Source organism: Colossoma macropomum, unplaced genomic scaffold (assembly GCF_904425465.1).
Source record: "Colossoma macropomum unplaced genomic scaffold, Colossoma_macropomum, whole genome shotgun sequence".
Classification (NCBI taxonomy): domain Eukaryota; kingdom Metazoa; phylum Chordata; class Actinopteri; order Characiformes; family Serrasalmidae; genus Colossoma; species Colossoma macropomum.
The window spans coordinates 13293592-13308190 of record NW_023494788.1 but is presented as its reverse complement, the minus strand read 5'-3'; the positions used below and the strand labels follow the sequence as shown (position 1 = coordinate 13308190).

General features: G+C 39.1%; 1 protein-coding gene across 2 annotated transcripts; it reads left to right on the top strand.

Moving 5' to 3' along the window:
- Positions 1 to 261: 261 nt before the first annotated feature.
- b4galt7 (xylosylprotein beta 1,4-galactosyltransferase, polypeptide 7 (galactosyltransferase I)) lies at positions 262 to 8108 on the top strand. 2 transcript variants are annotated; one of them, XM_036568526.1, is made up of 7 exons: positions 262 to 905; positions 1268 to 1306; positions 2229 to 2558; positions 4144 to 4369; positions 4454 to 4537; positions 4657 to 4761; positions 7433 to 8108. In XM_036568526.1, exons 1-7 carry the CDS (start codon positions 853 to 855, stop codon positions 7586 to 7588), a joined length of 993 nt encoding a protein of 330 aa, XP_036424419.1. In that variant the 5' UTR covers positions 262 to 852; the 3' UTR covers positions 7589 to 8108. The 2 variants fall into 2 exon arrangements, with proteins under 2 accessions (XP_036424419.1, XP_036424420.1); XM_036568527.1 differs by lacking the exon at positions 1268 to 1306 and having other exon boundaries at positions 263 to 905.
- Positions 8109 to 14599: the final 6491 nt, after the last annotated feature.

Below are 14599 nucleotides of genomic sequence, written 5' to 3'. Positions count from 1 at the left end.
ATCAGATATCATGAACAAAGCATTAAGCTGCCTGAAGATCCAAACAAAATACAGGACGTTTTGGAGAAACACTATCCACAGTTAGCAGAAGTCGGAGCATTCGCCCATCAACTACGTTTGGGTTAAGGAGAAAGCTGTGTGAGTTTAATTTTTTCCTTAACCATCCATTTAACCTCGTTTGTTGTGAAACTGTAATACTGATTACTGTAAAACAAACGCCTGTGATCCTAAGGTAAAAATAGGAACGTTGTTGCAGCTCGCGTCGTTTCCGTCGGGACGCTTCAGTGAACGGACGGAATGAAAATAGCCAGCGTGTGATTTTTTTTATGCCGCACTCTTTGAATATTTTACTGTAAAGGACTGACATATGAAACAGACATCGCTGTTATCTTTTTAACGTCCTGGCTTAGGTAACCGGTACTGTAAGCGGCACTGTCTCTGATAACTGACCGTATGCGGGGCGCTACTTCAGCAGAGTCGCAGCGTCGTTATGATTAGCTTAGCTCACTACGTGTCGTAACGCCATCGGCTCACCGGCGGAGAAACACGGGCAGGCAGGACAGAACAGATCCTCCTGTTTCAGATTAGATAAACAACGTTACACTGAATTTACACCGAAACCAATCAGTCCTTTCTCAGCCGGATCATGTAAGAGCAGAGTCATCAGACCTCTTCAGGGAGATCAGAGGGAAAGAAAAACGGAGAGGTTAAGTTTATGATGGAGCCACTTAGCTGAAGACCGTGATTATTAACATTGTTTAACAAAAATAGGCCGGTATATGTATCTGTGTGCTGTAGTTAACGTTAAGTTAGTCTGTTAGGTAGCTTTTATAGACGCACCAGAGCACAAAGATGATGTACTCTTCACGGAGAAAACCGGTGCTTTATTTCAAAGAGGACAGAAGGTAAGTTCTTTTATTACCAATAGTCTTTACTGTTTAATCTACTTTTATTTTTTGCCTCTATTTTCTTAAAATTATCTGACATAGTCGAAAAAACGCCGAGCTAAAGTCAGCTTCTTCTTCGCCGGCTTCTTGTTCGAGTTTTCCCGTTCCACTTTAAATGGTGCAGCAGTTACATTCTGGAGCCTGAGGCATTAGAATGTAACTGCTGCATCATTTAAGGTGGAACGGGAAAACTCGAACAAGAAACTGGCAAATAGGAAGGCTACTTCAGCCTCATAACAAAACCTGAGACGCTCTTACTTACAGTGAGCTAAGAAGTAGCTATTGTGTGTGTTGTATACTTTTGGGTAACCTCCTCCAAGAAGCGAAAACCAAAAGGTTCACCATCATGGAGATGTACTGTGAGTAGCTGCTGGTAGATTGTGTGGTTGCTTGTTTGAGGGTTGAGCGAGTGGATTCTTTTGTTGCATGGGATGTTTTGCCTGTTTTCAGTACACAGCCTTGTGTGGAGTGGTGGCATTTATTCAGTTAGACTCCAAACTGTTTTGTTCATGCACAGTTACTCTATCAATGTTGGCCTGTCGTTTAACGTTCATACAAATCATTTGTGGCATTTGTGGGATATAGAAGTAATTCATTTAACAAGCCCACGTGATACTTTGTTCCTCCACGTATGGCATTTTGTGTTATTTTATGTACCAAAAAGTCATAATTATTTTTTACTTTACTATTTCCGTCCTCTCTTTATCTCTTATGATTAAATTGTCTGTTTTTGTGTCTGTGCCTTTAAAATTTATATATTAAAGATCTCTGTCCTAATTGGCTCATTTAAAAAGCAGTCAGGGCTGAAACACTCCTTGTAACTTCGATGTCGCTGGGTAGTGTTAAACTGCTGTAGGCTGAAAAAGTGGATATATGTAAATGCACAGGTTTTTGTGACCTCACAAAAACAACAAATTCAAAACAAGCTGTTTTTGCAGCATAATTTCAGTATATGGACTGAGGATTGAGTGATACCTTTTGAAACTTTAATATTGTCTTACTGCTTGAAACATTTATTTAAGAAAAGGGGAAAAAATGTGTTTTTTTTTATTCATTATATGGACCCTTTAGTATAGCAGTATGTGATAATTAAGCCTAACGAAATCTATGATTGCAAGTTCTTGTTTATTACCACTATTTTTTTCTTGAGTTTGCTTGAAGGCTGTTCAAGAAATTACTAGCCAGCTGTGTTTCTGCTTTGCTGTGTTTCTTATTCGCTGAACTTTGAAGATCTTTGTTTCGATTTCCGTTTCACACCTTGACTTTGACCTTTTGCTGCAGATTTTTGTCAAGGAAATGCACGGTCCTGAAGCTGTTTGGCCTCTGCATGGTGCTTGTCCTGGGCTCCCTTCTTTGGCTGCAGTTGAGCTGTTCTGGAGACTTGAGCCAAACCGTACGTGATGGACCCCCTCCTCACCAGCCCTGTCCTGGGGAGAGACAGACCCCTACTGTCGACGACCCCTCTTGGGGACCACATAAAATGGCTGTCATCATTCCTTTCAGAGAGCGTTTTGAAGAACTTCTTGTTTTTGTGCCATACATGCACGCTTTCCTCAACAAAAAGAAAATTCGACACAAGATTCTTGTCGTTAACCAGGTGGATCATTTTCGGTAAGTGTCCTCTTTTGTTCTTCAGAATCAGATGGATTAAAGAACTTCCACATGGTTAAAGGAAATACAGTTTACTTCACTGAATACATTTTACCATGGACCTTTTTAGCGATGCAGATTACAAAACATTCTGTTCCAGTTATGTCACGTCACGTGATTCTGATGATGCAAAATCCAGATGGAGGACAGGAAGTGAAAAACAGAGGCAAGCCTGGACTGTGCTAGTTAAGACAATATTACCAGAGAAAGGTATAAATACAAAAGCATAACATATGTTGGATGTGATCCTAATGTCATGATGAGGAGAGATTTTTCAACCAGACTAAAAGATCTGCATGCTGTCGAGGCCCCTTAGACATCCTTCTACTTAAGAAAACAAATGAAAGCATACAAAAGTATGGAGGGATACAACTTTACGAGGCTGAAGTCTTCATATTCTCCAGCTTCCTATTAGAATGTTCCCATTCCACCTTAAATGGTGCAGCAGTTGTTATATTGCACCATTTAAGGTGGAACGGGAAAATTTGAACAAGAAGCTGGCATGGTAGGGAAGTTATTTACGTTTGGCTGTCTTTTATGTAACTGTTAATCCCAATTCAAGTGGAAGTGGTGTTGCTATTGTTTTAAATCTATCATCAGTGCACACCCATAAATGAACTGTTCAAAATACAATACTCCTCTTGATGGCAGGCAAAGGTTCTTGCTGTTTTGTTTTTTTTGTTTTTTTTTCTTCTCAATTTCTTGCATTTTTCTCCCTTATGAGCAACAACTTTTGGTACTCAATAAAATCTCTTCATGGTTTCTAGGTTAGATTGATTGGAGCAACTGTAAATGATTCAAACCATAGGTATTTTGAGAGCTTATGACCGTGCTTCCTGTGTTAAAAGTCCCTTTCTGCCCTCCATCTGCAGTTCGTGCCACAGCAGCGCAGTGACATGATATCTAATGCAAACAGGCTATTGTTATTACTTTGTTGCTACTGAAGAACTAAAGGAAATTTTCTAAGAAATTACTATACATAATAAGAGTTTAACAGTTTCAATACGATATAAAAAATTGAAAAAATGAACATATAAAATAGTTTAAAAAGTTTTGGACAGTATTGCCAGTATTGGTCTTTCTGGGGTCTCTCATTTGCCGCCTTTTATGGAAACCACTGGCAGTTATTAAAACCAAGTAGATGCATCCTATCAGACTAAAGCGGGTGGGGAGAAGGGGAGAAGCTTATCATATACACACGCCAAAACTCAAATAGCTGAATTTTTTTTCTTAGGGATTGTAATTTTAGGAGCTGATTTATTTCAAACTCAGTGCTGCAGACGAGATTTTATTTGATAACTTTTATCTCAGCTGTTTTTAACAAACAATACATTAAATCTAATTCCACCTGGAAATATGTATCAATACACCCCTAGTACATAAAGGCAGACTGCGTCAATGCCTGTGATTCATCAGATCAGTAAGAGACTGATGATGTGATTATAATTTGTATGTTGTATATTGTGCATCCCTGCCTTACTGAGTGTAAAATTGCTCCTAAATGTAGACAGTTGAACTGTAATTTCACATTTTCTCTGTCTTGCAGGTTTAACAGAGCCTCTCTTATTAATGTCGGCTACATGGAGAGCGGTAATGATACAGACTACATAGCAATGCATGATGTGGACCTGCTGCCTCAGAATGAAGCTCTGGATTATGGTTTTCCTGAGGAAGGACCTTTTCATGTAGCCTCACCAGAGCTTCATCCCCTGTATCACTATAAGACTTATGTGGGAGGGATTCTGCTACTTACGAAGAAACACTATCAAATGGTAAGAAAAATCAATATATCTGGCTAATTGTTTACATTACAGAACAGTATCCCTAATTTAGTTTGGTTGTAATTCTACTCACAGTGCAATGGAATGTCCAATCGGTTCTGGGGTTGGGGACGAGAAGATGATGAGTTCTTCAGAAGACTGAGAACAGCTGAACTGCAGGTACATGAGAGCTAAATAGTGCAGGCCTTCACCTGGATATAAAAGCAGAGATAATGTTGCCATGGATTTCCATAGTGCCAGTGATGATGTGGTGTTAAAATACTCTGAACTCTTTGTAGCTTTTTAGGCCAAAGGGAATAAACACAGGGTACAAAACATTCAGGCACATTCACGACCCTGCGTGGAGGAAGAGAGACCAGAAGAGGATAGCTGCACAAAAGCAGGTACACAATAACAATGTAAAAAATCTAAATCTGAAAAAAAAGTTATTTATCAGCTGTTTTGTTGTACAGAACAGGTTCAACTTAGATTTTACTTCTTCAGTAACAATGCTGCACAGCATCTTTCTGAACATTGAATAATATTCAATAACTTTCCATTGCTCTGAGTTACTACATGAGTTACACGTTACTACTACTATTACTGTACCCCAGTAGAGGGCAGTGGATACGTGGCCTTGTATTTTAAATATTAAGCCAGGCAACACAACATGATTTTTAGCCTGATTTTACCCCTGATTTGCCCCGTCTGTCAAAGTTTTGCATTCTGAAGCAGTTTTTCTGGTCGGGATATTGATCAGAAGCAGCTGATGGTGTGGATAGTCTGGTTGTTTGAATGGAGGAACAAGTCAGTTTTTATTCGGAGGTCTTGTGATATTTTCAAACGTGATTTTTTTATGATTCAATGCGTTCAGTCCTGTAGTATGAGACTGTCAGCGATTTAACTAAACAAGTGATTCAAGCTGCTTAAATGCTGGGATTTTATAAGGGTTTTTATAACTTTGCTGCTTTAGTAACAGAAATTCAGAGCCTTCACTTTATAATTTCAGATTAACTTGTCAGTTTTTAATGAAATGCTTATCCAGTTTTTGTTGCTAAAGGGGGTGATTTCTGCGTCCCAACCACAAATTCACCAACAGTCTTCATTTCTGCTGTTTCTTATTCGTAGCCGAAACCGTTAGATGTTGCAGTACTCTGTCTTGATGCCTGATTGTCTAGCATGCATGCTCTCATGAGAAAAAGAAATTTTGTTAACGACTGAAGTGTGAGATGTTCTCCATTTTCGCGACCTGTTAGGATTTTTTAAATTGTATTGTTTATGCCTCTAAAAGTCGTGAGTCGTTGTCATTTTGTGATGACAGTACGACTTTGTTTAAATGTTTCGGTTTCAAAAAATGTCAAAATACAGCAACAATGTAAAGGATGTTTTCTTAAGTTTTCATCAAATTCAGGTAATAATAAAATATCTCCTCCTCTACTTATGGACATGCTTGAAGGTTTAGAATTTGTACTCTTGACTGAGTATCTCTGTTTCAGTGAGCTATGATTATGAAGTAATTAAAGCGTATTTTGCTTCCTTAACGTGGTGTACTTCAGAGTGAAGCAGAACATAATTGTGGGTGAGACATGATTATTCTTCATGATTTGATTGGAGCATGAAAACTTAGAGTCTGACTCTAAAGTTTAGCAGAATCTGTCTGTCTTGCAGAAAAGCCAAAGATAAAAAATAAAAATAAACAGACTTTGTCAAAAATTGCAGAGCCCCAGAAGGGACATGGTGTATGTTTTTTTTGGTCAGAGGGCAGTCAGCTGATGATGAAGCAACATGCACCCACACAGTCCAGTTCCTGCACACACATGTTGGGTACGGTGAAAATGTATGCAAAGCGAAAGCAACGCGGACGCTAAAAGGCTAAGGTGCTTACTGTCGTTTTGCCTTGTCTAAAAACGATGCATATTAAAATCAAGCTTTCAACAAATGATGAATCATGATTCAGACACTTCAGAAAATACGTCAAAATTGTTTTCATGTTTTAGATAAAAACCTGGAACACACCAGATACTATTAGGTGCACACCGTATGCTATCAGGTGAGCACCACATACTGTGGTGAGTGCTAGATACTATGAGGTGTGCACCAGATACTATTAGATGCACACCATATTCAATGAGATGAGCACCGCATTCTATGTAGTGAGCGCTAGATACAATCAGCTGTGCACCAGATACTGTCAGGTGTGCACCAGATCCTATGTGGTGAGCACCTGATGCACGTAATAGTATCTGGCACACACCTGATAGCATTTGGTGCTCATCATATAAAATACACCACATTCCTTCATGGGCTCTGTAAAGAATTAATCACTTTGGCATTTTTACATGTATTTGTTGAAAGCTTGATTTTAATTATTATTATTTTTTGTTTAGATGAAGCCAAACGATGCTTTTGCTTTTCTTACGTTTTCACCGTACGAGTGTAACTACAGGAGCTGGTGTGTGTGTGTGTGTGTGTGTGTGTGTACGTTGCTTCATCATCAGCTGACCAGCCTCTGACCAGCAGAAAACGTTGGAAAACAGTGCAAATCCTACTTTGCTCATGTTAAGATGAACATGAAATGCAGTGACTGATAAGTGATTGTTTTTACATCTGTTCCAAAACTGAAAGTGAAAATGAGCGAGTAAATAACGTGATGAGAAGATGAGGTCGTCTGCAGACTAACCAATTGGAGTCGCATGTATGTGCAGCTGGGAGTTGAGGTGATAACGTGTGTTCTCACTCTGTGATTAGTCAGGGTGGTGGGAGGGGAGGGAAAACATGCTAAAATATTATTGGTTTGTATAATTTTTTCCCTGCCGCTGAAACATGGTGACACAACCAAACGTCAGAAGGTGTGTAGAGGTGGGCAAAAGTCATTACACTTCAAACAATGATTACAGAGAAGCAAGAATTTTGTAATTTGATAGAGATGATACAATTGATTGTGCTTACAATGACCAAGGATATGAACCAACAGTGACCAACTTTGATTTCAGACTGACTTTGATATCATAACTTTTGTTATTGCATTGTAACTGCACCTTCTAATGGTTAATGATTTCTGTGTCACTTTGACAGGAACAGTTCAAGATCGACCCTGAGGGTGGTCTGACCAACCTACGCTACAAAGTGGAGTCCAGGCAGGAGCTGACCATCAGTGGTGCCCCTTGTACTATCATCAGCACCTCCCTGGAATGTGACCTCAGCCAGACTCCCTGGTGCCAGTTCAGCTAACATGCCTGAGCCCTGCATGTAATGCCAGGATGATGCCGATTCTCTTGCTGTACTGGGACATTGCTGGAGCCAGTTTTGCTTGAATCTAACCAGAAAGGGCTGGAGTACTGTATGAGGAGGAACCGAGCATGACCTAAACTGACTTCCTCTCTGAGGTTTTATTTATACTGGACAGTATTACTTCGTTAAGACAGAGCGTAATTGTCTGAACTGTTTCAGGTACTGCACTGAGATCGCATCAGTGATGTTACTAATATGAGGTTTCAAATTTACATTTTTTTTAAAGGTCAGTTTCAAAATGGTGTAGGTGTAGCAATGGCCTTTGTTTTGGACTGTCTCTCCTGGTGCAGTAATGAACATTTTGTTATCCTAACTCTTGACTGAATTATGTTTCTTAATGCTGAATTCAAAATGAATGTGTCAATGAGGACATTACTGTCTTGTGTGTAAGATGGTTTAAGGTACTTTGAGTACATTTGCACACCATTCATATTTATATAAAATGCTCAAGACCACTCTGCTTGTTTTTTTTATACTACTTGTATTCACTGCTTGTTCTTTGGTCTTGGTATGTCATTACTGACATTTAAACCATTACTGCAGCATAGCTATAGTGTTGCTAGAGATCGACATGCCAACGTTGTTCTTACCAAAGAAGTTTTGAACGTCTCTAATTCTCTTGAACTCTTTAAGATAATAATGACAGGATTTTGAACCTGTTTAGCAAGTTGGTTAAGGGCCTTGCATATTTGGCGATGCACATAACACCAAAGCTGTCTCTGCTCTGATCTGCTGTTTTGCTAGTTTACTTTTTTTCAGAGAAAGTTGATCTCATAAAAAACAACCATCCTCTCAGAATTCTAAGAGGGTTGCTTTCTATACTAATCACTGCAATGACCCTAAATATGTAAAGGAACTAAATGAAGCTGTGTCTAATTTTATAGGTAAACAGAAAAGTAAAACTAAACACAGAAACAAAGAGATAGGTGTGTTTATCAATATCAGCAATACAGGCTGGAATACTTGAGGACTTGGCTCATAACCTCCAGCCTCCATCTGAGTTGAAATAGAAACTGAGACATGAAAAACCAATGTACTTGTCAACCTTTTGGATCAGAAAGTATCTGTTCATCTGAGATAAAATAATGTCACTTTATCTATACCACTTAACCTGGATGACAATAGTGTATTGCTAGCGTGTGCTAGAACCACAATTGTACGCTGGCACCAAACTAGCAAAATACACAGGGTTCCCACACAAAGTTTGGTAGTGCTTATGAAAGCTGAAGCTTAAACACGGACATTAACTACATGGACCAGATGGCTAACAGGCGGCTCCACCAGTAAAAAGAGTTGGGCACAAGGGTTTACAGTAGCTAAAACTGCACCATACAAAGTGAAAAATAAATTTCTTCAACATCTTTTGCAAGCCTTACAAAAGTGTAATTCACAAATGTCCATGTTTAAGCTAGAGCTGTAATAAGTACTATTAAACTTTGTGTGGAGAAGTGATTGTACACTGCAGCTAGTTTAACATAACATTGCAAATACCATAGCAGTGCCTACTAGCAGAAAGCAGCATTACTATAGCAGTGGTCAAAATGTCTGAAGCAGAGAATCAAGAACCATCATTTGATTGTTGAATTACTGGGAAAATAATATTGCTCTGAAATGCTTACAAGACCTCTCGTTTAATACACCTTTCACTGCTCATTAAAAACAGACACTGCTAGAATATCCTCTGTATCGGTGCTATCAGAGTAAAACGTTGTCTCTCTTTTTGTCTTTTTATATTGTGTTAAAATTTCACGATGAATGAACCAATAGAATGGCCCAAAGTTACTTGAAAATAGTTCCATTAACTTCCATTCAAATGTTGTTTATTCTCCTGAAAAAGTACTGTTTTGGAGATACATGAGTCTGGGTCGCATGCCACCCATTTGATGATCCCAGCCCTATAGTCTTCATCTTGTAAAATAGAAATTGTTGAAAGTACAATTAAAAGAAAGGAGCAGGACAGTTATTACCTAATACTACACTAACAGTCACAAAGAATTGCTCACATGCACAAATATCATATGTTGAGCAACTGTTTTTAATGTGTTTATCCTGTCACTGTGAGGGGGGGGGAGAAGAAAAGTCTGGTAACTATGGGTGATCTGTGGACAGCAGTGAAAATCATTTTTTAAAAGTTTGTGTGGTTTTCTTCAAGATTAGAGGACCTACGTGATACTTGCAAAAAATTGTAGTATGTATTTTTTTATCTTGCCTGCATTTTTTGGTAAGACAGTCATCGCTAGAAAAAATAATCAGCCTTTGAACAGTTCTCTTTGACAGTGTGGTGTTTATCAGCATTTTGTACACCGCTGTGCAAAACTCAGAGACCATCAATTGTTTGTTTAATTTAAGGTGAGAAAGGTAATTAAGTACAAGTTATTAATTTTTCAATTAATTTTTCTTGCTTTGAGTTTTGAAAGAAATCTGCAAAGATATTTTTGCACACCTCCAAAGGTCAGTCTTAGAAGTTGGCTGGATATTCTGGTTCTCACGATCCAAGCAATCCCACACACAGTGATAGATAGATAGATAGATAGATAGATAGATAGATAGATAGATAGAAAGAACTTTATTGATCCCGATACTATGCAGAAAATGAAAATAGAGATAAGAATAGACATAAGTTAAAGTATAAGACAGTCGAAATAAAAGTATATCTATTTGCATATTTACATGGCGGCAGGCACTAAGTGGTATGAGGTAGTCTAAAAGTACAATAAGTATAGACATAACTAGGAGCAAATATTACAGTGTAAAGTGCACAGTGGAAGTGTCATTTACAGTAGCACAATATATTTTGCACAGTGTGTATTAACAGGAGAGGTGATACAGTGATGTGGTTCAGCACAGTTCAGACAGCAGGAGATCAGTATCGTCTCTGCTGTAAGGAGACTCGTTGTAGAGCCTTATAGCAGTGGGTAAGAAAGATCTCACGCGGCGCTCTTTAACACAGCGCAGCTGTAACAGTCTGCCACTAAATGTGCTTCTCTGTTTCTTCTGATGTTCTCTGATGTTGAGGACACCAGCAGCCTCTTTATTTAATATGCAAAGTTTTTACTTTTTTGTCTTTACTCAGGAAGAGCTTCTTGACAGCTACACATCCTTTCAGACTCAGTGTTGAGTTGTCTTCTCACAGCGGAAGGATGAACAGAAACACCTGTGGATTTTTTCAGATCTGAAGTAGAGCTTGAAGTAGAGTGGAGCTTGATTTTTTTCCTCTCTCTCAAAGATGAAAGCTCAATGGTGCTGTTTATCCGATGGGGACAGTTTTGGTGGTCTACCAGGACTTGCAAGGTTGTTAGTAGTCACATTTTATATACATCTTTTAAATCATGTTTAATTTTCACTTTTTTCCCATTAATTGTCCTTTGATGTTCACTTTCTTTGCACAAGGGGCTGATCTTGTATTTAATCTACTCAAAACTGTCTGCTGAAAAACAATAATCGTACTGAATGGCCTTTTTGACCGGATACGAAATAAATAGGGTGGTCTCTGACTTTTGCCCAGTATTGTAGGTCATGTGAGAAGTGTTGGGTCAAACACCAGCTCTTTGTTGTTCCGGTGGTCCTGGCTCTGTGGACTCGCACCGTGTTCATCGCTGATCAGCTGCTGGTGCTAATAAAGTGCTACTGTCCTTGGCTCTGCGCCTAACTGAACCACAGGTGAAGCTCAGAAACAGTAGAGGAAAAAACAGGCGACCGAGTAAAGACGTTCGTGAGGAGCTGAACCTGCGGCGCATGCGCGTCCCCGAGGATTACGAACTCAATTACAGCTACTGCACTGATGAAGAAGACATTAAGGAACGCGTCATTAGCACCATGTGACGTGCTGGTGGCGTCTCAGCCTGACCCATCACCTAAAACCATCAGTGCAAAAACCAGGCCGTTACGCCAACTTCTCTGTTGTGGAGGATAGCATGTGCTCCTCTATGACCACCAGCCGCAGATGACTGTGGCGCTGATAGCATGTGAACTCATGATCTCCTGATTCAGGTGGGGCAAATGCTGAGCCTATTGCACCACTCAGATTCTGTATGTGAGCCTGTTTTTCCAAAATAAGGCTACATGTCCAAACTGTTACTACACTGTGAAAAAGATTTGTTTTAATTTAAAGTCCCGTGATTCACTTCAAGTTTAAGTTAATTAAACATCAGATAAGTTTTATTGCTCTATTAACTTAAGATTTGATGTTCAATAAACACACCATTTTAAGCAGCCACAAATCATTTTAAACTAAATCTGAATTTAACTGCAAACTAGGATATGTAGTAGTGTAGTCGTGCGAGATTCTGTTGGACTAACTAGAGTTAACGACTTAATCTAACACTATTCTTTTTTCAAATAACAAACAAAATGTTTTTTACACTGAGCAATGTCACATATGGCCGAGCTCTGAATTTGATTTAAACTATATGCGCCCCCACAGTCCTGTTAATCTCTGTTTAAAACTTAAATGATTGTCGCGTAGCTCATGTCAGCACTGGCAGTCTTTGCCAGAAGTGGCCCAGATCTGTTTTGAGGCATGTGGGCCAAATACGCTTTTTTAATGTGGTCCACTTTGGGCTCATGTGCAGTTTGCCAGTGCCGACCAGGTCAGCAGTGCCGTATCTTTGCCAGAAGTGACCCGCATTCTCATGCTATCTGGGAAGTGTCTAATGACGTAATGACTTCAATGACACGTTTCAGTTGAGATCAAGAGTGAAGTTTAGGTCAGTATGCACTGACTGATCAAATGTTTCAAATAAAGACCTCATTTAAAATCTTTAAAAGTTTTGCTATTGTTATTATTATTTTTTATTATAATGAGCTCAGTGTTAAATATGGATGTAGATATGAGAGGACTGCAAGGCTGGAAGGTTAGTTAAATGAACAGCCTCATGTTTTATCACAAATAAATAAATAACATATTGCGAACTACTTGTTTCTAAAGTCAAATATGGTGCACAATATAACCTCCAGGGCACCGAATGAGACAGCCAAATTACTTTTAGAAACTATGATATACTCGTGCAGTGACATGTTTTCTAACAGGTGTTCTATTATTTCCCTCATACAGTAAAATCGGATAACGATCAGAGAGCGTGTAGTCTAAAGTTATAAATCACAATGGGACTATTTAACTGCTGCGCAGTTGTTTGAATGTTGTGGTTAGTGATGCGTTTCTATACGTCATCACTCTCCATTTCCCGCCCTCAGGCGCAGGAACACAGGTAACTAAACCCAGAACATTAACCAAAAGCTAACCAGCTTATTGGTATCGGCTAAATAACGATTTTATTCCAGCAGTTTTGATAAATAAGCTACTCATAATTAAATTCTAGTTGAACTATTTCAGTGCAGGTCTCTGCCTTAGGGGGTCGTTGTTAAAGAAATACGTAACTAGCTCGTCTATTTAAAAGATGTGTAGCCTATGGTCGTAAACCGTTGTGGAGGTTTAGCTAACAAATCTACAGTTAGGCTTTATTATATAATTAAGAGTGTAGCTAATTTCTGTTTTCCGAGGTTTTGTCATATTAGTTAGATCATACATAAGACAGTGATGACCACAGGCCTAACACTGAGCAGATTAAAGAAGGAGCAGAGGCTCCTGTAGCTCTTCTGCCGGTGAAACTCTAGAGGGCGCTGTTAATTAAGGCAGAAACAAGTCAGTCGTGAGAATGAAAAACTTTCAGACAACAGCCGCTTTTCCAAATCAGCTCAGAGCTCAAAACACGTTAACAGCTCATCACAGGGCGGCTTTAGACAGATTCATACTCTGTAAAACCACCAGTTACAGAACAGCGCATAAAACAGCTCGTTGAAATCAGATTAACACAATCCTCTGACATGCGCTTCATCTCAAAATCTGTTAGCATTAGTATTATTAGTATTAGCAGTAGTATTAGTATTGTTATTGGTATTATCGTGCGTATTGTTTTATTTATTCATTTTGTAGGCGATTTTCAAAACATGCCCAAATATCATTAGCAAACAAAATGTCAGAAAAAACAATATTTACATTACAAATCTGTTTCTTTTTTCTTATCGATTCCAGAACTGGCTGTCGTGTTAAGACCAAAGAGCAACACGCATCTTCTTTTGTCCTGCACTGATTTGTTATATTAAGTTATAACTCCGTCGGCTTTTTAACCTACAGTACTTCTAATCGATTTCCGAAAAGAGGCCTTTAATTAATATTTTATTTCTATTGAGCGGATTAGAAGAAATCAAATATCTATATCTATATGTACTCGTTGAATTTTGATATTGAATATAAATTAAATTAAATGTAAAAAATATATATTAAACACTATAAGCGACATTAAGGCCTGTGTGATTACAGAATGTTGTCTTTGTATTTCAGTAACGCCGGAATTTCATCTTCTCCGGAGAAACATTGTTTTCATTGTTTCATTTGGAGGTCCGGTCCGTTTCTGATTGAGCAATTCAGTCTTGCTGATGTATCCAAGTCTTCTATTTCTCCGAGTTTTAAATGCGTCTCTTTTTTCCGTTTTAATGGATCAATGGCGGTTCTTTCACTCTTAAGTCGACTATAGCGCTAAAATAGCCAACCCGGCTTCACATTTATCAAAGAAAGCTTAACTTCACTTAGTTCCAGGCGGGGAACAATAATCACATTTTAACTCGCCTTCACACCCAGAGAGCTTACAAAAACTCCAACTGCTCTGGCCTTTCAGCCGAGCCCAATCTGGAATCAACTGCCAGAGGCAAAATTAATAGATGTTAATGACCATTTGAATCCGAGGCAAAGGGCCCAAAATTGGCCAGAGAAAGCTATTAATTATATGCGGAGGGAGTGAGCGGGGCAGGGACAAGAGGGCTGGAGCCAGTGCTGCTGTCGGGGCTCTGAGGGGTCTGTGGCCCGAGGAGGGGGGCTTTAGAGGGGCTACTAGGCTCGAGGAGGGGGGCTTTAGAGGGGCTACTAGGGCCTGAAGAGAGGGGCTTTTGTGTGCT

What these genes read in the sequence shown, in the direction of transcription:
- b4galt7 (XM_036568526.1), top strand. Translation starts at nt 853, where the DNA reads ATGATGTACTCTTCACGGAGAAAACCGGTGCTTTATTTCAAAGAGGAC. An exon ending in CGAAGAAACACTATCAAATG is followed by an intron (nt 4,370 to 4,453) that starts GTAAGAAAAATC and finishes TTCTACTCACAG; the next exon opens with TGCAATGGAATGTCCAATCG. An exon ending in TGAGAACAGCTGAACTGCAG is followed by an intron (nt 4,538 to 4,656) that starts GTACATGAGAGC and finishes AACTCTTTGTAG; the next exon opens with CTTTTTAGGCCAAAGGGAAT.